General features: G+C 41.5%; 1 protein-coding gene across 4 annotated transcripts in view; it reads right to left on the reverse strand.

Moving 5' to 3' along the window:
* TMEM163 (transmembrane protein 163) overlaps positions 1-19,473 on the reverse strand; it is a 110,271-nt gene extending 90,798 nt beyond the window's left edge. The window contains exons 1-2 of one of the 4 annotated variants that reach the window (XR_011141980.1): positions 19,058-19,460; positions 13,362-13,481 (exon numbers count right to left, since the gene is read on the reverse strand). Coding sequence is in view for 3 of the 4 variants with exons in the window: in XM_068949208.1 (XP_068805309.1) it covers positions 13,362-13,481; positions 19,058-19,211 (274 nt within the window). In the remaining variant the exon portion in view is untranslated. Of the gene's footprint in view, positions 1-13,361; positions 13,482-19,057 lie in introns of all 4 variants that reach the window. The other 3 variants (XM_068949208.1, XM_068949207.1, XM_068949209.1) reach the window with 3 other exon arrangements.
* Between the last annotated feature and the right edge of the window lie 3,096 nt (positions 19,474-22,569).

A 22,569-nucleotide genomic window follows, 5' to 3' on the forward strand; every position in this document is an offset into this window, starting at 1 on the left:
AAATACTTAGATTTAGAACGTGCTTTTGCAACATATAGTAACTCACACTTTCTGCACTTTCAGCTTGTTGCAGATGGGAAGCATAGATCACTATGAAAGGAAAAACAGACTATTTGCATTCATTCATAATTGGACCTCAGAGATAGGTTCTCAAGTTGAAGATCCAATCTGCTGCTTCTCAGATTAAAGCTGCAACTGAGACACTGCCTGGGAAGCACAGGTAGCAATGTCACTTCTTAAAATACTGTGAAATGTATCACTTGCATGATAGTTAAATAGATTTATTACAAGCAAAGGTCAAGTCCTTATGTGTCTTCTACTTTTAGATGAATAACCTATTTATACTTGCATGAGAAATTCTAAAAAAAAGGACACAGCTGAACACCATGAGCATCAGCGACTGCAATTCCTTACCTTCAAAAGTGCCTTTTTTCTGAAGTTTTCAAAAACCAGCAGCACGGGACACGCTCTTTCTGAATTAGATCAGTTTTGCACCAGTGTCAGCCATAAGCAACCCTGCTCACCACACCAAGCAGCAACCGAACTAAAGAAAAGAGGCAAAAGCTCTATCGTCATTGACTGTAGCACACAAGTGCAAGGGTAGTTTTATAACCCTTAGTTTTATAACCCTTGTTTCTTAACTGGCCCAAGTCTCTGGAGACCTTACTTTGTCTGAAACCAAGAATGCATTTTTTAGAACACTGCATCCACAAAATGTAATTCCTTATTACACAGTAATGAACAAGATACCATACAGTTTGTCCTCCTGCTTTAAATCATGGTGTCTGTATATGTTTGCATTAGATTTACAAAATAACTTATTAGTCCTGCAGCCCCTTTGCAACCAAATTCTGCAGTCTGTCTTTCCATGTGACCTCTGCTATTTAGGACGAGATGACTAAATATCATCTCCCTATTTATAATGTGGTGTACAGCTGAGTTCGGTGGATTTCCACCTAGATGATCTACTTAAGAGTCTATTTCCATGTGGATTTAGCATAGACATCACTGGATTCGACCCCTCCTTTCCAGTTGGAAGCATATATTCTTTCTTGAATAATGTGAAAGTCATGGAAATCGTCAAGTCCATCTACCACTGACAATTTTAAGACTGTCATTAAAAGAAAGGCTGACTGGGCCCCAAGCTAAGCAGTATCACAGTAAAACCAAGGATAAAAAAACACCCTAGGGAAAGCAAAAATCAAAAAACCCTCATCTTTAAAAGCACTGAAGTCATCCATCCATACGATGACTAGACAGGATTTTGGCATGGGGCACAAAGATCAACTCTGACTTTGCTCATTCCAGGGACACCAAGCACTGCTAGTGCACATGAGAAGAGGGAAGACGCTTGGAGTGAAGCCTTGACAGCCAAGACATATGCAACACACACGACACCGAAACCTTCTTCAGACTGATCTGCAGACACAGCAGGTTTTCTATTTGCACGTTACCTACTACCCCAAAGAATTCCTTTGCAATTCTTCCCTAATTCCTATCCACATCCTCAACGGCTGAGTACGCTATACAAGTCTGTAATAGCCTATTTTGTAATGACAGGACAGTAATTCTTTTGTAGGTCTTCCTCAAACCATCTCCCAAAAATTCCTCTCCATGCCAAGCACTCAAATGCAAATTCTACCCTGCTCAATAAATAAATCAGTATCATGGAAACATGTGCCTTGTACACTCAAGTAAATCAAGTGCATTTGATCATGAAAAAGTATGTCATCAGCGACAAGCATTGTCTGTCTTTATTTTTAAAGACAGTCATATTTACCATGGTATTTGTGGTGGTCTTTTTGATTTGCTTTAAATCAATACCACATTTAGCAAAGCTTCTTTCCTTAGTTCACATACTATTTTGGCTTGCTTGTTGTTAAGTGCAAAATTTAGCATGGTTTTTTCCCCTCAGCAGAAAGCTGCATTGCAGCAGTAAGCCTATTTAGAAAATACATACAATACACAGCAAGAGCAACAACAAATCAACAACTCCAATAAAGCCCAGTGTGCCTCACAGTCTTTTGCAAAACAGCACTTATTTCACAATGAACTCTACACAGGCCAGCAGGAAATATAAAATGGAATTTTATAGGCAGAAAGCTGTTTATTATTCTAACGTTACATGGCGTGACAGTCTTCTCCATTCTAAAATAAGTGGCTACAAACTTTCAGCCACCTAGAGCATCAGAGAAACCATTCCAGTGAACAGTATCAATGTTCACGTTGATAGACTCTCTCAGCCTTCATAAATAGATCCTTGCTTAGTTTTTCAGCCATGTGGATGAGGGGCACATCCTCCAACATTATAGCAATCTTCAGGGACACAAATGCCTTAACTAATCTGACCCATTACACTCCCATTTCACATCCCTATGTCATGCCCTGAAAAATATTCACAGCTCAGTAACAATCAAGATTCTTAGAGAGTAGCAAATGCAGTGAATAACCTGTCCCCATACTCTGTGAAAGCTTTAACTTACTTAGTTTTACAAGGCCACACCTGAGCCAGCCAAACCCCAAACGCCTGCTCAATTCCTGGCCAAAAAAAAAAAAAAAGAAAGAAAGAAGAAAAGAATACAGGAGAAAACACATGGTAGCCTTATGGAATCCAATTGCAGTCAGATTGATGCAGTTTTCAAACCTTACTTTTGAACTATGGAGCGCTGATCTTTTACAAAAAGCTCCTATTTTCAAAACCTCAAGCTCATTTTTTCCCCCCAAAATAAAGGTATTTGCAACAAATTATTTTTTGCAGGGCTATGCTAGATATCAGATTAGTGCTGAAAAGAAAAGCTACACAGAACATCAGGTCAAACACCCGAACAAAAAAAATTACATTATTTCTTGAAAGTAGATATTCAAGGCTTCACTAATGTGTTTCTGACAGCTTTCAGTGGATTAAAGGAATGTTCCTGGCTACTCAAAGAGACTTCAGAATTTTTTAAACTATTTGCCAACCTCCATGAGGATCTGTTCTCTGCTGGCAAAAATCTCATGCACTTAGAACTCAGGGCAGGTATTTCCCAGCATTCTCCTATCTTCCTTTATTTTTCAGTGGTACTCATTTGACAGCACTTTTAAGTTGTAAAGTACTCATTTGACAGCACTTTTAAGTTGTAAGAAGTTCTTTCCAACATCCATCCAACCAATGAAATCTTTGTTATCCAGAGCAACAGAAGATCCACAAGTCTCCCAGAATTGAACAAGAAATATTAACAAGAGCTACCGTTCTCTACCGTTTACCAAAGTAAAAAAAGAACAAAAGGAAAAGGTCCAAGTCCTTACTTGGACTGCGGATACTGTGATTTTCATATGGTTTCTCATCATCCTTGGCAAATCTACCACTCTACCAAGCCTTGGGCACAACAGAAATGTACACTTTCCTATATACTTGTACACTTCCTATATACTTGTACACTTTCCTATACACTTTCCTGTATACGTTCCTTGAAGTCCAGGCATCAGAGCGAACAATAGGTTTTATCAACTAGATGACTACAAAAGCCCGTGTTCCCTCCAGGAAATCGCAAAGTCTTAAAACATGCAATAAATGTACCCCCCTGATAGCGTGAACAACTCCAACACAACAGCTGCAATAGTCAGCTTCGCTAGTGACGTACTGACTGGTAACCACTACGGCTGGAAAACACAAAGGTAGCTTCCAAACACATCGGAGAGCTCTAAACATGCTCCTGCTCCAGTTCTGGCATAAACTCTATTTACTTTTCCACAAAAATGTCTTCTGCTATACAGAAAATCCAGCAGCGGCCATCAGAGGTTGACCTACGTGCAGTGCATCTCAGCACAGTCCTCCCCTGCCTTGCAACACTGGCTTCACGAGCCTAGAGAGGTACCACACAATGTGAAGGTCTTCCAAGGAACGCCACCACCATACATAGCTGGATAATCCTATCTTCTTTCTTTTAATTTTCTACTAGGGTCTGTATTCTGTTACAGGTCTACAGGCAGTAGAATGATTGCATCATCAAAACACAAACGAAAAAACACTATGAACTCATTCAGAACACACCAACCCAGCAAACCAAAGAACGCCACTCAGCAGTATGGTGACTGCCTTGTAATATTACCAGTGCCCAGTGGACAAGAAGTCACATACTTCATCACATGTTCAATCACAACCATTGCAGCATAAAAAAAAATCCGTGACTTTGAAACACCTTTCACAATGTAAGCCACAAAAAACAATGGAAATAATCCCACAAAGCACTAGGTCCAGCACTGAGACAAAGAAGCCTGGAATACCTGCCTAGAATTGTAAATACAAAATTCAGAGGAATTTTTCAATAGGGAGAAACACTGACTTAGGATGCAGGTAAATGTGTCAACCACTATATAGCAAAACACTCCAACTTTCAGCAGAAAATTCTTTTCCCTTTTCATGTATCAAATAACACAAGTGTGCAGATGGAGAACAGGCTTATAGAAGTAAAATGATTTTTCCAAGGTTATAAAGAAAGCCTGGGCTATGACCAGGATGAGAATTATCCCTAGAGCAAATTCTCGTCTAAGTGTCTGTGAACCCAGCAGGATTTGCGTTAACATCAATTCACATTTTTCCTTGGCCTTTTAAAAATGTTTGTGAAAGTTTAAAAAGGCTGTTTTAAGTAGAGGTTCTCTCACAGAAACGAGAGCTACAGCAAGAACCGTAACTAACAAAAGGATATGAAAAAAAAAAAAATAAAAGGAGGAATAAGTTAAAAAAAGATCTCATCTAGTGTTAGTTCACCTTGGCAACAAGCTGCCCTAAGCTTTAGGGCCAGATCCTCATCTGTTTCAAACTGAAATAAACTCTTGCAAGTCAATAAATGTATGTATACTTACCCCAACAGAAGATCTGTCCCTGCACCTCTATAAATTATATTTATGGCATCTCAAGCCCCAAAAGTCTATAAGCCATTACACATTGCTTCCAACGTTATCCCTTAAATCCAAGTCTTGTTTTCATCCACCAGATGCTTCTCAGCAGGGAAACGTACACATGATAACCCAATGAATATCTCTTAGCAGGGTAGTGGCAGGAAATCTCCCTTTGAGTACAGTTTGCACGAGTGTTCACAGGATTCAAAATTTAAAAACTGGACTGTTCTGCTGCTCACATCTCAAGATCAGATCTATTTTTCACACATGGACAAGCAGTAACAACAGTTTTCACATAATCAGAACTCACATGGTAAAAGGTGAATTTTACCTCCTTAACTAACAATCCATAAATTAATTTGCTGTCCTATTTTTTCATGCCAAGAAGACGACTGCTAAATAATCTGTCTTTTTCTTGTTGCACTTAATTACACATAGAAATATCAAGTCATGCTAAATAAAACGGATACGTGTTCTGTTAGTTTCTAATGCACCACAAAGAAGAGCAAATGAGTTGGCTCGTTTGGGTACTGTTAGTTCCACACAGTTAGACATTATAGTCTGATAAATGTTAGCTGCTGCAGCAAGTCACAGAAGAGTGAGGCCTATCAAGTCAGGAGGTAGACAATAATCCTCCAGGCATATATGGCCTTCATTCACTCTCTCCTTACAAAACAACAAGTTAAGACTGATGCCTTTCATCTGCCTTCCTGTATCCCCCAACAGCATGCACTTTAGACATACAAATTGATCTGGCAATGCTAGCAAGGACTGTCTTACTTCTTACCATGCTGCTTGGCAGTTTTCTCTTAACTTCTTAGCCAGGTATTTAAGGAGTGATCTTCCACCACTGTAACCATTAATAGTGTTGTTACTAGCTTCCACAGTGCTAATTGGGAGGTCTGATGCTGGTTACTTGGCTCTGTCCTACATTTTCTAAGGAGGAGCTAAAAATATTCTAGGATTAACTAAGCTCACGCTAAATATGAATTTTACTATTTCAAACACCACAAATGGTTACTAAATATCTTGAGCCATTCACTTCTATTAAGTCTCCCACAGAAAGACAATAAATCTTTCCTCCAAAATTTGAGAGTTTTTCTTCTCATGGCCTGGAAAAGTACTGTCATTCTTTGGCCACCAGATTCGCGTCATTAAAAAAATGTGATCCAAGGGCAACATATTGGTATTAACATGACTTATCTCAAAAAGTGTCATAGCATGTAATAAATGTAAGTATCTAGGACATTAGTTTTAGGCTGCTGCTGGTGCTATTTTCAGAAGCAGAAGTGATCTTTTGCTTAGCAGGGGCGCTACCACCTATTGAAACCACATCACCCTTTGGTATAATCTATTTTCTCCACTACCATTCTGTATATACTCACAATCTCTCCGATGCTCCCACTTCTTCTCCAGCATTACCACAGCTTCACCGGCGATGGCAAGAAGGAAGCATGTGTGTCAACCAACCAACAGTATTTTTACCATAACATGATGTAAATCTGCTGTGAGCTGTATGGCTTTGTAAAGAGGTGGCATTATTTAAGTAATTATTCCACTGTTAGTAAGTTCCTCCTACAGCGCTAGCACACTAAATACAACCTAAAACAAGCTGAGCCATTGGAAATAAAATTCTGGATCAAAAAAGTATTAAATTCTAACTAGCCTTAGACCTTCAGCAAAAACGAAACACTTAACTGAAAAAATCATGAAAACTAAACGCCAAATACTCTCAAACTCCCCAGTTAAGCAAAACAGCTATAACATTATTAAGAGATTCAGATTGGGAACAAGTTCACATGTTGTTGTCTATCAAGTTAAATGCTATCAATAGTTTAAAATTTCTGGCATAAGTAAAGAACATCTGAAAGAAAAACAAGCTGTGTTATAATTTTCATCACTTTCCCTGGAGCCTGAGTTTTGTTTTAATTCAGTAGTAACTTACAAACTCACAAAAGTCAATACATAGAACCACGCTGTACAATGAATATTAAACATTCATTTTCTTTCATTACTCTTGATGTTTACTCAAGATATTTCTGCCCCAAACGCAGAGAACTGCAAGTTCATCTTTGCCAATACGCAAAGAAGTACATTTTTAAACGGGGAGAGCAGAGGAAATTTCTCACAATTTATGAAAATCAAGTTCTACTGGTAAATCAAGCATCCATGAAGAAATCTGTTAACTCATTCATGCCATTGCGCCATACCTAAGCCTGCAATAGCTAATTTACTATTTCATGAAACTGTTACTGTGTTGACCAATTGAAAATACATTCCCAAAACTATCACTAAGTGGTGTGCCTAAAATTCTCCGCATTAAGGGTTCAGGTCTTCTCCTTCCCATACATAAAACTCAACCTCTATCTATGTCTGCCTCCAATGGCACAGTATAATTCTCTCAGAGATGTGAGCAGGATGCATTACACCAGCCCAATCACTTAACACTGCTAGTTATTTACTTTGCTTTTCATATTGTACCTTGCTACACAACCGTATTCTCATAGTTGGAAACTCTGAACCATCAAACACAAAGTCACCTTTAATGAAATCCTAGCAGAGATCTGCCTGCAAAACTGAAGATCAAATTGAGTGTGTAAAATCTTCAGATAAATATAAACGTTAATTCATTAAAAGGTGTTACAGTACTTCTTAGTGGTCTAGCTACCTTAAAGACTTACTTCAGCCTTGTACTACAAAACTCATACTCTCAGCAAGTAAAAAAAAAGGATAAAGAATTATGATTCAGTATAAATAAATATTCACTAATAAATTTATAGGATGACGTGATTCAATATATCATCACATACTCTGTTGTGATGCCTGCGCTTCCAGGAATGCACTGGATGTCTGTGTTTCCACAAAGATTTTGGTATTGACTTAAGCGTCAGTTTTTACACTAAATAGTTTGGGCTAAACATATTCCACGAGTGCTCTTTTTTTTTTTTTTTAAATGAAAAATTATTTTCTAATACTAGTTTTCCCTCACTATCAAAATCCCATTTTCATTTCAAAATTCTTTGGGATGGTGTTCTCTCAGCAGGAAGGAATCGGTATTGGGCTCAAGGAATGATTAAATTCCAGTTTTCTAAGGTAAAAATACAATAGGCTCTTGGATTTTAAAAATTTAAATAGGAATTCAGTTGTTTCAATAAACTTCTGCCACAGCAATAATTTTTCTTTTAAATTTTGTTTACTGCTTATGAATATAAATATACAACATTTCATGACTTAGTCCAGATTTCACAGACTTCTATCATCATTCTGCCTGTCAGCTAAGTAAAAGACTTCATGAGGTGTGAAGTATTGCAGAATTTAGACCTATGCTTCTGTTTAACAGTTATCAGCCTCTAACTTGACATTCACACGCTATTTTCTCTTCCCAAGAAATTCACCTAGAGTTTTGTATGCATAGAGGAGACAGGCCCTTACTGACTTCTCATTTCATTTTCAGGGAATGAAGACTGTATGTTGCTGTTACTAAGGTCAGACTGACCTATACAAACGGCTCTCGTTTGCCAGTGCTGCACATGCAATTGATTTGTCCTTCAGACTTTATGTATAATATGGTTAGGACCAAACTGTTTTCAACTGTAGTGACATAGCTATACTGAGGATAATGGGGTTGCACAAGGGTCACTGATACCACAATTCTACCTTGGGAATTTAAGTTGTATTTCATCAACATTTTTCTGTTAATGTCACAGCCGCACTGCATCTGTCTTTGCAACTGATGCAATCAAATGCCCTGTGCAGAATGAGGGATCTGCATACTGTCACACAGGAATGCTATTTAGTGTTTAGTCACTTGGCTTTAAGTGTCTGCATGATTTTGTGATTTGAAATACAATTTCCTGAATAGAACAAATGCTTCATTGCAAAAAATACACTCAGGTCTCTAGGAGTGAGAAACGTAATTCTTTACAGCTCGCTAAGGAGGAAACACAAGGGCCAAGATTTCTTTAGGTGGTCAGTGATCCTGGATAATTCTATTTAAGTATACAACTCAGACCCTCTTAAACAGGCTTGAGTTCTGAACGCCCAACACTTTTCTGAAATTCAGTGACCTTTAAACAACGTTGAATTGGATATCCAAATTAAAGAGTCTCATAATCATGAACATTTACCTATATTTACTATTATTATTATTCACTGATGTGTCCTGGGGGTATTAAGTATTGTGCAAACATACGGGAACATCTGAATATATTTTTAATTTCTCAAGCGACAACAGAAGTAAATCACTGGAAAATTATATATTAATTAACAGATGAATATATTCACTCCCCAGCTGAGTTGTACGAGTAGTATTCCCGAGATGAAGAGTGACAGATTACATCAATATATCCACACCTGTGCATCCAGAGGGTAACACCTTCACTTGGTCAATGGTAGTACTCTGAAGAGTGATCTCTAAAGCAACTCTGAGCACAGATACCACAAGATGACTGCTACTTCCCAAGCATTTTGCAAATAGCCCAGTGTAAACTTCTCCCATGATGCACTAACATGCTGGGCCCATTCAAGCATGCTCCAACCACACTGCGACAGATTCTGTACGAGCTCTATCTTGACGGCTGCCACATAAAAGACCTTGGTACAAAGCAGGCACGCATTCTAAATCTTTATTCCTTCTCTGACTACAAAGAGAGCTTTTAGCAAAGAATTTGGTCTATACATTGTTTTGATGCATTGATATGACTACTCCATTCATTGTAAAACAGTTTTAGCTAATCAAATCAGGAAGATGAATCAACAGACTACATTCTGTGAATCACAAGTCTACGCTGCACAAGAAGTATCGGAGAGAATGCGAGTTTGTTTTCCGCTTTAACAGATGTTAATATTATTTTATCATTCTTTTCTTGTATTATTGTAAAATAGAAAGGGGGTAATAGATATTAAAATGATGCATTCCAGTATTTACTTGGGGGCGCCGAGAGACAAATTAATGCTGATTTTAGAAGTTTGTATCATGCCCAGTCTCAGTTTCTGACTCCATATTTTAAAAAAGGCTGAGCACGCCTAATTTTCAGTCATTAAAGATGATACCATAGGGCTCCACTGACATGAAGGGTTTTACAAACTGAAGTCTATAAAGGCTTTAGAGAAACTCCAGACTTGTGCAGCTATACTCCAGAAAGCAACTCCTTCAACTGCACCCAAAGCTACTAAGACCACAATGATTAGCACACAGCACAGATGCTATATTTAGGGACAGGAAGCTTCTAAATGGTCTGTTACAAGTACAGCATTTCCTCAGTAAAATTAAGTATGTTTTTTATGCATAGTCAGAAATCTGTTCTTTCAGCTAAAGGAAAAAGCTGATTGATTGATTTTACTCTCTGTGTATGTCCTACTTTTCAATAGCAGTCAATGAAAGATGACCACTCCATTTTCCCTTACGCAGCTTTTTTTTGCTCCTGATACAACCTAGCCTGGTTTAGCTTTCCAAACCTACGGAGACCAAACACATTTTGATGCCTACATCTGCATTCTCTCTTCTACATACTGATATTTCAGACCACAAAACGGTCTACCCCAGAGAGAACATATGCCTTATACCTGTTAGATACATGTTATACACTTGCTACATCATCAGTTGAATATATACACCTTCAACGTTTAAAATAAATGCAACTAGTGTTCAGTAATTTGCTACAGCTTCAGACTCTTTCCAGAGAATTTTTTAATGTATTCAAATCACAATAAGGATTAGATTTGTCGGTCTCTTTCAATATCACCAAGTGGAAGAGGATCTGGGCTCAGCTGGGGCATCATTATTATCCTAGCAGAATAATGCATCTCATACCAGGCAAGAGCAACCATTCCAGCTTACTACAGTGCTACAAAAAGAAATAGGTCTGGAAGCAACTTGACTGGTCTTAAAAAGGAGGATAGTGATCATGCTGCATTACTCAAAGGAGAAGGAGCAGCATAAAAAAGGGAAGAAAATCTATTACTATTATTAGGGAAGTTACTGTCTCTGTGTGTAAGGAAGAGGCTCCTGAATCAGCTCCTCACTCTCCACACAAGTCATATACATGCATATCACTCCCCTTAGCATTCCTCTTACCCTCTAGGTCCTCCACTTCTTTGACTACAGTTATCAAGTAGTCCCAGTTTCTTATCCCAATAACCTCAATTACATCATGTATTGCTGCAAAAGGAGTGCCGTAAGACAAACATGGAAGAAAAAACTATGAAGCCATAAAAGAGGATAAAAGAGAAATATACAGCAAGAATGTATGTGGAAATCAGAAAGAGTCGTGGAAAGGCAGTCAGTATAGTCTGACATTTAGCACAGCAGGGCCACACTACGGCATATACTACAGAAAGATTATTTTTTCCACTGAAACAGAACATCAGGTCTGTATTGCTAACACTGCCATTACAGACAAGAGGTAAAAAGGAAACAGGATGCTTTAAAAAGCAGGTGTTTGCAAAGAATTGCTGGTGTCAGACACCCCAAAGTGACGACCATTCATTTATATCAAACAGGCAGCCCACTTTGGACACCTGGCACTTCTCCCAGCTCATGGATTGGCTAGAGGAACCTGCTAAAAGGACAGCACAAAGGAAGAGAGCAGCCAATGAATGTGAGATGATGAACTGTGAAGAGCTGTTGAAATTGCAAGGGGGAGTAAAGTGAATCCAAGACAAACACTGCATTTTTCTCAAAGATTCAAAAGTTTTAATACTAAGCATATCAAAAGGCCTATCAATGCTTTTGGAGCATGAAAATTAAATACCAATTGTCTATTAAGAGATTTCACATAAATTTCATATTATCTGTGTGTTGCTTTCTCTTTTCATTCTTCATAAATTTAGCCCCTACAAGCCACAAGGAAAGATACATTCCAAAAACAATAGATTAAAAATAACTAGTCTACCATTAACAGCTGACTTCACTAGTTCAACGCCTATTCACCCCAGCTGAGTATATGGGCCACAGTATACCTGGACACGGACTACCTTCTTTGCTGCCTTTTTGTAGGGTTTCTACATACTACCAAGGGCTACAAATAATAAAAAGAGACAATGAAAGTTTTCAAATAACCTAACTAATCTTAAAATTTTCAAAAAAAGAACTTTTAAAGGAAATGGGATGTTTTAGTAGTGCATTTTATACTTAGGTCTTAACTCTAACAAAGGAAAGTGTAAAATAAAATGAAGCCACTTCCTCAAGATTCCCTAAAAATATATTGTTAATGAGAAACAAATTAAAGCTATTGCACTATATACAGTATTAACTTTTATGTTGCTTCAGTAGGAAAAGCAGACTATTGCATTTTCATGAAGCAGAACAAAAGGGAAACGCAGATATCCTGCTTTCTTGTTAATGCTCCTATTCTGTTAGATTCTCCTTTTAAGTGTTCCTTCTCTTTTCTCTTCTTTTTGAGGCAAGCTGTTGTGCCTGTGTTTTTATATAAATTGCTCCAAGTAATATATGTTGAGTTTTCAGAGACCATTTGGTTAGAGTCTAATGATCTCTCCTGGGAGCTGACACCAACTTCCAGCAGCAGGTCCAACACTGCAGATTAGAATAATAAAACACATGCTGCTGCAGCTTCCCCAAAATGCAAGCCTGTCTTTCTCAAGCTTAAGAATAACGTTTTGAGATGTCTCAGATGCCTTGCCTCCTAGGCAGAGCTTTCCTCTGCTTTATATAAACAAATACATCCAGTAACAGCTTTTTTCCCCCCTCTTCTAAACAGAAACTGTGTGCCACTGCAAAGACAGAACCAGATCCCACATTTCTTCTTGTCCTCATAGTAATGCTGTGTTCCTTACCTGACCAAAATAGAAAGCCAGCATTTTAAAATTTTCATTGAACTAAAATTATATGTTATTTACATAACGTATCTTTTTTCTTGTTTTGAATTTTTAAAAAATCATTTTTCTACACAACGGTGTTGATTCTTCAGATTATTTGTGTAAAGGTAAACTAGATAAATATAATGAAACTTACATACAGAACAACATGGGCTTAGAAAGAGACTGGTATGTATTCTCCAAATTAGCATTGTGTTAGGGTACCTGTCAAGTGTAAGAATAATTACAATTTCCCCCTTGTAATTCACTGTTCGTTATTACAGTGTTCCAAATAGGAATCCCAGGTGGATTAAGACTTGTCATATTTAACCTCTTTGGCAATCCACCGCATAACGATTTTTTATGCTATTCTGAAAAATGAACAGTTCCACATGCACAAATGCTAACGGGAATCGAAGTCTCCAATTTCTTCCTCTGACATTCAATAACACTATCCTCTGCAGAAAAAAACAACAGTTATACTAATTTATAAGCACCATGCAGACCCAAGCAGTCTAGAAAGAAATCTCTCTACCAACTGTGAGGAAAAAAAAAAAAAAAGAGAGAAAGCTTCCATGAGCATTTTGAGAAATTCTGAGGGAGCAAAAGAGAAAAAAAAAAAAAAAAAAAGCATTGCAAAGATTTAAAATATTCCCAATACTCACTGAAAGCAGCCACTGCAAGAGCCAGCGTGACAATAATGGAGACCCAGGAAACCCACAGCGCCTTCTTTCTGTAGCTTTGAGCTTCATGAGGTTTTAGCCTTGTACTGCTTTCTAGCAAACCTGACAAGCAATAAGCAAAGAAGTATGAACAATGCATTGCTCCTTTTAAAAGCAAAGCTATGTTAGTTCAGACTTAGATCAGATGTTTACATTCTGCATTATACAGAGAATCTATATAGAATCAAATCCTGCTCACATTATTAAGGTTAAGTGAATGATGCCATCAGAAATAGCGAGTAAGCAAGGAGAGCTATACTCGGGCTGTTTTGATTTCACATTACAAGTAACACCTGCACCTCAGTCACCTAGAAGAGCATTGCAATTGCAGGGCAACTATGGAAATTCACATCACTTAAGTTTGTTGTATATACATGTACACAAGAAAGGGCTCTGTACTGCAATCACTGTGCTCAACGGTAAAACTCATGCTTATTTCACGGCTTCAGGATCCTGGAACATAATTAACATAGAAGAAAAATTTTGTCCACCAATCTCCGAGAGATAACCTACTAATACACTGCAACATACTGTGCACATATAAAGAATCGAAGTAGAAGCAGGCCTACTTTAGAATCAAAGCTATCACAGATGGAAAAACCTGTTGAAGCATGATGTCTTTCATGCAAGGTAGGAATACATCCCCATCTAGAAGTTGTGTCAGAGAGTAACTGAAGAACTAATTGCGTCCTTATTGCAGTTAGTGCAAAGGTCTACTTAACACAAGAGAATCAGGATTGCTTTTTTTGCTCTTCAATGTTTTCAATTTGTGGAAGTCATTTGTCCACCAATCTTAAGTCACAGAAAATAATTCAAATCAAAAAGAAGGAAGATACTGATATTCTTTGGTTCTCATTCGCTCAGTCCGAGTCTTAAGCCATCTTTTTAAACGTGTTCATAATCTAATCACCTTTTGTTCATCCTATCCATATTCTTCCGTTCTTAAGACAGCCATTTAATTTAAAATATAAAAATAGAATTTTTTCATCAGCAATATCTGACTCAAATCTGCTTAACTGGAGAGAGAACGCCCAATGGCTTTTAACTTTGTTAATGAATTACTCCAGAAACTGTGGGTGGTTCTTCTTAAATGATTATCACTTTTCAGAGGGCAACTTGCCTTCCCTAAAGGCGTAAAACTAAGGCATTTGTTTAATAGTAGAATCTTTCAGTAGCTGGTCTAATGTTTTTAACAAATGGCTGAGAACGGGGGGCTCTGGCGGACTGTTAGCGGCAAATTAAAACATAACAGATGAAGCTGTTACCATCCTCACCTTCCCTAGTTTTCTCACTAACCTCTCCAAGTGCCACTTTCAAGGCAGGGATACACGATCTGGTTTTGAGTGTACTCCTGAATCTACACCACGTTTAACCCAGTTTATCAATGTTAACAAATATTAATTTCAACTGACTGTAATATGCGGGCTGAAAACTGCAATGGCTCTGGAATCAATTCAAAAGCGGATCAGACATCTCTGCCTCAGGGGCACCAACTTCTCAGTGGAATGGTAGGCATCCAGGGGTGGTAACAATTAGAGCCACCACGCTTTATTCTGCCCCCTCAAGTCTGTCAGAATCACTAGTTCTATAATCCTAGCATAACCAGTAGGATTCGCTGTCTTGGGAAAAAATCTTTACGTCTTTTTCACCTCAATTACTTCACCTGTAAAACAGAGAGTTTCTTTATGATAACTCGGAAAGCTGCTGTGAGAATATAATGCCTGTAATGTGTTTTTATTATTTTTGATCTGTATTACCTCACTTTTGTGCTACAACCTGCCCTCTTTATGAATGGAAAAGAATTTGCACACTTGCATGCAGGAGAATTCCTATGCCATATATTGAAATGATGCCTCTTTCTTAATATGTGCATTCTTTGCCACGTTTGTTTAATATACGAAAACCACCAGATTGACAGCTCTGAAGCCTCTGAATTCTTTACTTGCAGTACTGCAGAGCCATTTCTCACATAGCCTGCCTTCATTTGTGTGCAGAAATGTATATTCATTCAGTGTTTAGCCTGTCTGCTGCCACTACTTGTAATGGTGCACAGTTTAATTGGTGTCTGACATGAGGTAAACATTTAACAATAGATCAAGAAATATGGCAGAGATTTCCACTGATATAACCATGGAGAAAACGCATCTCACGCTTTGTGCATTCTCTCCCTCCACCCTCCCATCCCGAGGGTCTTAAATTAAGGCCCAAATCCTGTTGGAATGCAAAGGAAAGCAGGCTTCCTTTGCCAGTTTTGATCCTCAAGACTTCAAAACTGAAATAAACATGGAACAGCGTGACAAACATCCCCGCCTGTTTCTTTCTTTAAAGGCATCATACTATTCATGGCTACAGCTCACTGTTACCTAGGAAGACCAACATATAGAACTGATACGTACAAATCACATAATATCCTAGTTAAATTAGGAAAGGAATAATAAGCCACATAGCTAGCCCTGCACTGCTAATTGCTATTCACATATCAAGCATATGTCCAGTCTGACAGAGATCCTTATAAAACAATACTGCAATCCTTATAAAACCAAACCACTTCTGTGTGTGTGTGTGTGTGTGTGTGTGTGTGTGTGTCTCTCTCTCTCTCTCTCTCTCAAAATGGCTGGCATAGTCTAGTTATCAGAAACGTGACTTCTTCCTTCTTTTCAAAAATAATTCAAATATATTTTCTGTATTTACAATTTTCACCCTTGAGAAAAATCATAATATTCTTAGGGGAGTCCTAGGGGGCAGCACACAAAAATACAAACTTACTCATATGACTACCAAACCTATATCATGAAAATTATTTAGAAGCAACACGAGCACATTAGTTTGCATGCAACAACGCAATTCACAAGGTAAGCCTCTATATTTTTCCACTGACCATAACAAAACAAATTTTAAGCATCCACAGAAGGCTGAAAGATAATCTTTCGGAATGACCTGCATTGCTACAGAAATGAAAAGCTATTATCTACTGATAAGACTTTTCTGCCCCAAAATTAACATACTGAATAATTTTATTACTAATAATTTAACACTTAGATACCTTTAAGGTAAAGAAAGGATGATGAGCTGGAGTGGAAAATCCACTGGATTTTTACTTTACATTTCAGTACCTTCATATATTAACAGATTTTCCTCAAAAAAAAAAAAAAATCAGAGAAAAAACCTGCCTAACAGTTGCAGAACACAAGCTTGGCATATTTGCGAAGTGATTCTAGGATATTCTTTACCATATGCTGACTTACCAGAAGTATTTTTCTATTTGGCTAAGGGATCATTTTAAAATGTCAAGTTAGAATTTGGGGAAGAGGCGGGGCTAATAGAAAAAAGCTGTTCAACTGAGATGTTAATTTAAGGGCCCGATCCAAAAAATTACCACAGATTTTGGATTTGGCTCTTAAAGATCAGATATCTTGTTCCAAAATTTGGGGTTATTTTTTATTTTTAGCAGATACTTAAGTACCATCTCTATAACTGGATCTGCTATGATTCATTGAAAAGGATCATAAGGAAAAGTGCACGCTAAAAGTACAGCCTTTTAAAAAGGTGATAGAACAATATTATCAACGGGGACAACCTGCAAAAAGCATACCAGAACTGCTTCTAGAATGGCTGGGAAACATCATGGTAGATGGAATTTGAGGCAGCAGGAATCAGATAGAAACTGTTATCACACAGATGTGGGAAAGGCTGAGAGAAAGCTACTGCAAGGGCCCTAGAAGAATGTGAAGGCAGGTAAGGCAATGGGATCAGCAGCCTTAGTCCCTTCTCCCTCCTAGAAAGGAGTACATCAGACGCTATCTTTATGGAATTATCTTTAGTACCGAACTGGCCAGCTTTTATCTTAAGCTCTGTCATACAGCGCACAAATTAAAAATTCCTGTAATCAAACTTCCACATTTGGACCATAATCAAAATTCCTGATTCCAATTATTTAAAATAGAACTGCAGCTGTAAATTGCCCTCAGGCAAGATGTCTGCCATTTGCCATTGGCTGTGACAGCGAGCATAGTCTTGGTAAAAGGGTTGTCCCAAGTCCCATCCTGACTCAAACCTGCCAGGGAAGATAGTGGCTGCTCTTCCCTCGCCATTTTCTACTTCGTGTCTAGAATTTGTGACCAAGCACGAGAACGTAGGAAGCTGGAGAAAGACTAGGGGATGTGAGGGTTTGGTGTAGGATGGGATGGAAACTGAGAAGATAAAAGGGACTTTGGGGTGCTGAAGGCAAAAAGAGAAAGGAACGAAATGTAACAGAGAGAATAAGGAAAACATATGTGAAATCACAAATGGAGACAAAGTGTGTGGAACAGGAACCTGGAAGCATCATGGAGAAGACAGGACAATGAGGAGGGATAAAATGGCAGCTGCCTTTATCCACAGATGAGGACTAGGTGAGCGAAGTGCCTTCCACACTTGAACAGATGTCTTAAATAAGCGCGTTTAAGATTTAAGAATTATACAGTTTGGAAGCAGGCAGCTTTCCCCTCCTGACCAGATAGATATTTAGGCAAATAAAATAATTAATGAGTTAAAGTGCATTATATGGTAGGGAAAGAGAGGCAAGGGATGTCATGCAGGTGCCCTGACTTCATCGCCCATAGATGGCAAGGTGGGGTCTGTCTGAGGCAGACCGCAACAGCAAGGAAACGGCCCCGCTGTGCTCTGGAGTACCACATAACCCTGCTGAAAGGCTGCTGTCACAGGCCCCAGGCGACAGGTAAACTGAGAGGTTTCACTCTCTTCGGCTGTGAGAAATAAGTCTCACACTGACTGCCGCTTTCCAGAGTCCCTCTGCGGCCCCAGTGACCAGCTACTGGCCCTGGCGGCCTGCGGGGCGGCTGCCGCGGGGCGGCCCCGGACCCCTGCCCGCCTCGGCTGCGCCTCTGCCCCGGACACCGGCCGCGGCGGCGGGCGCGGAGCGGCGCCGTGTGCCGCCTGCCGGCGCCCGCTCTGCCCCGAGGAAAGCAAGTTTCTGGACGAGGTGGGAAGAGCCACGGGCAGAGTTGATGAAAATATTTTAGAACTGTTGCGGGGGTGCTCACACAGGAACTGAAAAGGGAAGGCGTCGGGAGGAGGTGGGGGGGGGAATGAAAAAGAAAGAAAGAAGCCGTTAAGCGAGCGCTAGAGGAGGGGAGAAGCGGGGCGGCTGAGGCGAGGCCAGGCGGCCCGGAGCGCTGAGGCGGCGCCGGGGGCAGGGCGGGCGCGGGGCCTGCAGGCCCTCACCCCGGCGGCTGCGCGGAGGCGGAAAGCGGGGAGCGGGGGCGGGGGGGGGCAAAAGAAAAAAAAAAAGAAAAAAAGACAAGAGGGCTGGACGTGTAGAAGTGCGGTGGGCGGCTGGGGGCACGGAGCAGCTCGTGGGGGCAGTTAGAAGGGCAGGAGTTGAGCGTGGGGGCGGCTAAGGGCTGAACTGGAGGGGGCTGCTGTGGCAGACTGAGAAGGAAGGTAGGGCTCCAGGAGAGAAAGGCGTGAGGGAGCTGCTCGGATGATGCAGGAAAAACTAACCGGGAAGAGGGGGGGGAGGTTGTTCGGCGCCTAGGGACGGAGAAGAGGTTATGGGGGATGCCACAGTAGAGGGGTGGCAGGGGGGGCGCTGAGGCAGGCGGTGCGGGGGGGAGGGTGAGGGACGGGCCGGTGCTCACCTCTGTCCTCCAGCCCTTCGCTGAACTGCTCGCTCTCGCCGATCCGCAGCTGCTCGTGCTGCTGCTCCCGCGAGGGCACCGGCGGGCTGGTCGCGGGGGGCTGCACGATAGCGGGGTCCGGAGTGCTGTCCAGGGCGGCTGCGGACGGCTCCATGTCTCGCTGAGCGGCAGGAAGCGGCTGGCGGCGGTAGCGGCAAGCGAAGCGAGGAGCGAGCGGAGCATCCAGCCCGGGTGCGAGCCCGGGGAGAGGAGGAGACTCGGCTCAGAGCATCAGGGAGACGGGGACAGGCAGCAAACAAACTCCTCCGGCTGCTGCCCGCCAGCCGCTCCCCGCCACCGCCTCATCGCTAACCCCGCAGCCGCCGGGGGGCAGGTGGGAGAGCAGAGCCGCCTTCCCCCCCCCCCCCCCCCGCGCTGCCCTTCCTTCCCCTCCCCTCCCCGCCCCAGGAGGCACCTCCGCCGGCGACGGGGGCAGCGCCCGGCTGCGCAGCAGGGTCGGGAGGGCAGCTCGCCCCCTCCATGAAGACCGACGTGCGAGGGGAAGTCCCCACGAAGGAGAGGGAGAGAGAGAGAGAGCAAAGGAAGGTGGCGGGGGCCGGCCGGCTGCGCGGGCTCTGGCCCGGCGGCGGGCGGGTTCCCCTCGCCTCAGGCGCTCGGCGGGAGCGGGTGGCCGTTGGCCGTTGGCCCCCGCCGCGCGCGCCCCCTCCCCCCCGCGGGCTGCCCGGCTTGGTCGCCACTCGGGTTTTCCTGTAGCGACGGGGGTTTGTCTGTGGTGAAGTCGCTAGGAACTGTCGCCCTCGGGGGGGGGGGGCGCTCATCGCCCTCGAGAGCCCGCAGGTGCCGCCGAAAGGTGCGCCAAGGCGGAGGGCTTCGGAGCCCTGTCAGCCTTCCCTCCGCGACCGGGGTGGGGAACTCGGGCTTCCTCGCCCTCCTGCGGGGCTCCTGCCTCAGGTTCCCTGACAGGAAGAGTTGTTCAGTAACTGCCGCCACCCGGAGCCCTTCCCCAGCAGAGCGAGAAGCAAAGGGCTCCTGAGGGCGCTGAGGTGCTGGCCCTGCGGAGCAAGGCCCTGTCCTCCTCCCCGCACAGGTAAAGATGGAGGGCGCGGAGGTGAGCGCTCCCTGTGGGGTTTGCTCCTGCTGCGGCCAGCGTTATCTGCTTCCAGGACCCGAGGACTCAATGGCCACACGCACGCTCCTCTTCGGACCCCCCCCCCCCCAAACACTGGCCTTTTGTTACACTGCCAGCTGCTTTTGCCTAAAATACTGCCCTAAAACGTGCGGCGGTCTCATGCTGGTTCATGGGATCGGAGCTGGCGGCTTCCTCGCGTTCAGGGATGGGCGCAGTTCGCGTGTCTGCCGTTCCCAGTGCTGGCTAAGAATATAGGAAAAACAAAACCATTAGGAGAACAAATAGAAAATTTTACCTGAACGCAGTGACTCTGTGCCAGAACTGCTTTATTCTTCTGTACCGCTCATTTCTAATGACTAGAGAGATGCACATAAACAGAAGCATTTTCTATGCTACCGCAGCCTCCCCATTGCATGTTCGCTAGTGTGCAGATAATTTTGCAAAAACTGCCCCATGTTTTGACTTGAGTATGAGAAAATATCAGAAGAAGACAATTAGACACTGCAGTTCAGGCCCTCAACTGATATGTAGAAGTTTTATATATATATATATATATATATATATAAAATCCCCATTTATGTTATCTAAAAATCAGGGTGCCTTTCTCTTTAGACAAATTAGCAAATTTGGGGACTATGGAAAGACCAGTAGGAAATTAATGTTTATGTATATATTATATGGTTTTATAAGCTATCAGAGTCTTGCTGATGTCAGCCTCACAGAGAAAAGCCTATGATGCTTTGGTAATATCTGGGAATGGTTAGTGAAATGTTACTATTAAAATGGCCTACATTTTTAAAATACATCTAAATCCTGCATCTTCAATATCTTTTCAGCTATATTTTAAAACATTAATTACAAAGGGAAGATAAACGTAAGTAAAAATTAAGGTTTATAAAATAAGCTAACGTTTCAGAGACTGATTGGCATTCTGGCAGTCTTGTGGAATAGAGGCAGATAATTGTGGCGAGAAGGACTGATGTTTGCCTCTTACCTAATCCCGTAATGCCTTTGTGTATAGTCTGCGTATACATACTATATGAAATTTTTTTAACATCTGCATGCTTCTCACCTTAATTTCATTTTCACCTTTATCTATCCTACCCTGCTTTGTGATCCCAGAACTCTCGCTCTCATAGTGAGATCAGCACTAATATGAATATAAACAATGCCTGAAGTATTTGCATTTCCCTCAGGAAATGGATATTACGAAGAGACTATTTGGTGTTAATGTCAAAAGAGGTTCTCATGTGCATGAACTCACATAAGAGAGTTATTTTGAGGGAAGTGGCATTTTTTGTTTTGAGGTTGAGTTTGGGGGGTTTTTTGTTTGTTATTGGGGTTTTTTTGTTTGAAATATGGTTGTTTTCTCTATGGGTTGCATATCAATGTGCTAGATATGAGGGAAAAACTGTATGTGCATGCACGTGAGAAATTACAGATAAGTAGAAAAGACACACCATTTGTTACTTGCCATAAGTAATGTGTGTTGCTAAAGTGAGAATTCTTAAATGAGTAGAACCAGTTTTGTAACCTGGTGAGACCTGAGGGATTAGGGACGGAATCACTTTCCAGGAACTGGCAGGGATATAGAAACCTTTTGTGAGTCAGCGTGGGGAAGCAGGGGTGTTTCTCACACGGTGCATCTAGCGCGAGCCCTGAAGAGTCCACTGAAATTGCTGCAGCGAATTTAATCCTCCCCGCTGCGAATACTACAGGATCCCTTCTCCTCTAGGAATGTTTGTCCCTTCCTGGTCCGTTCTAATTGGAGCTTTGTTATTCCTCTTCCACAGAACGGAGGGAAAAGACCAGAGTTTTAAAAAGTTATGATCTCATAAGTATTGCAAGCTGGGAGAAATGCATCACAGTGTTTGCTTCAGGGGAGCGAGGAGACAATAAACTGAGCAGGTGGCTTTTTTGTATGATGCAGGCAACAGGCAGCCTTGCTGTTCTTATGTTGCCAGCGTCTGTCCACACACAGTCTGTGGAAGTGCTGCAGACCCATTCTTCACACAACCTACCACTGCCTGCTTTTTGCAGAACTTGCAAAAGTTTGTTCCCAGGTGGAACTGCCTGTGATTTTCATAATATCTTGGCTCCCAAAGAAAGGTGATTCCAAACAAGATGCAGGTCACTTAAGCTCTAGCACCACAGCAGGCAGCCAGGGACAATGGAGAGAACTGCTCTGTTTTTCTTTAGCTGGGTTGTCTGTGGTCTGTTTTTCCTGTGGTTATTTGTAGAGCTTCTTTCTTTGTCATTGCCCCTCTTCTTTCCTTCTACTATATAGAGGAAAAATATTTAGCAGATTGTGATTCTTCCTCCAGGCCTACTCCAACTCTCAGCAAAGTCAGAGAAAGGACTTCAGTTTTCTTTGATGAAAATT

The sequence above is a fragment of the Struthio camelus genome, chromosome 6 (genome assembly GCF_040807025.1).
Source record: "Struthio camelus isolate bStrCam1 chromosome 6, bStrCam1.hap1, whole genome shotgun sequence".
Taxonomy (NCBI): Eukaryota; Metazoa; Chordata; class Aves; order Struthioniformes; family Struthionidae; genus Struthio; species Struthio camelus.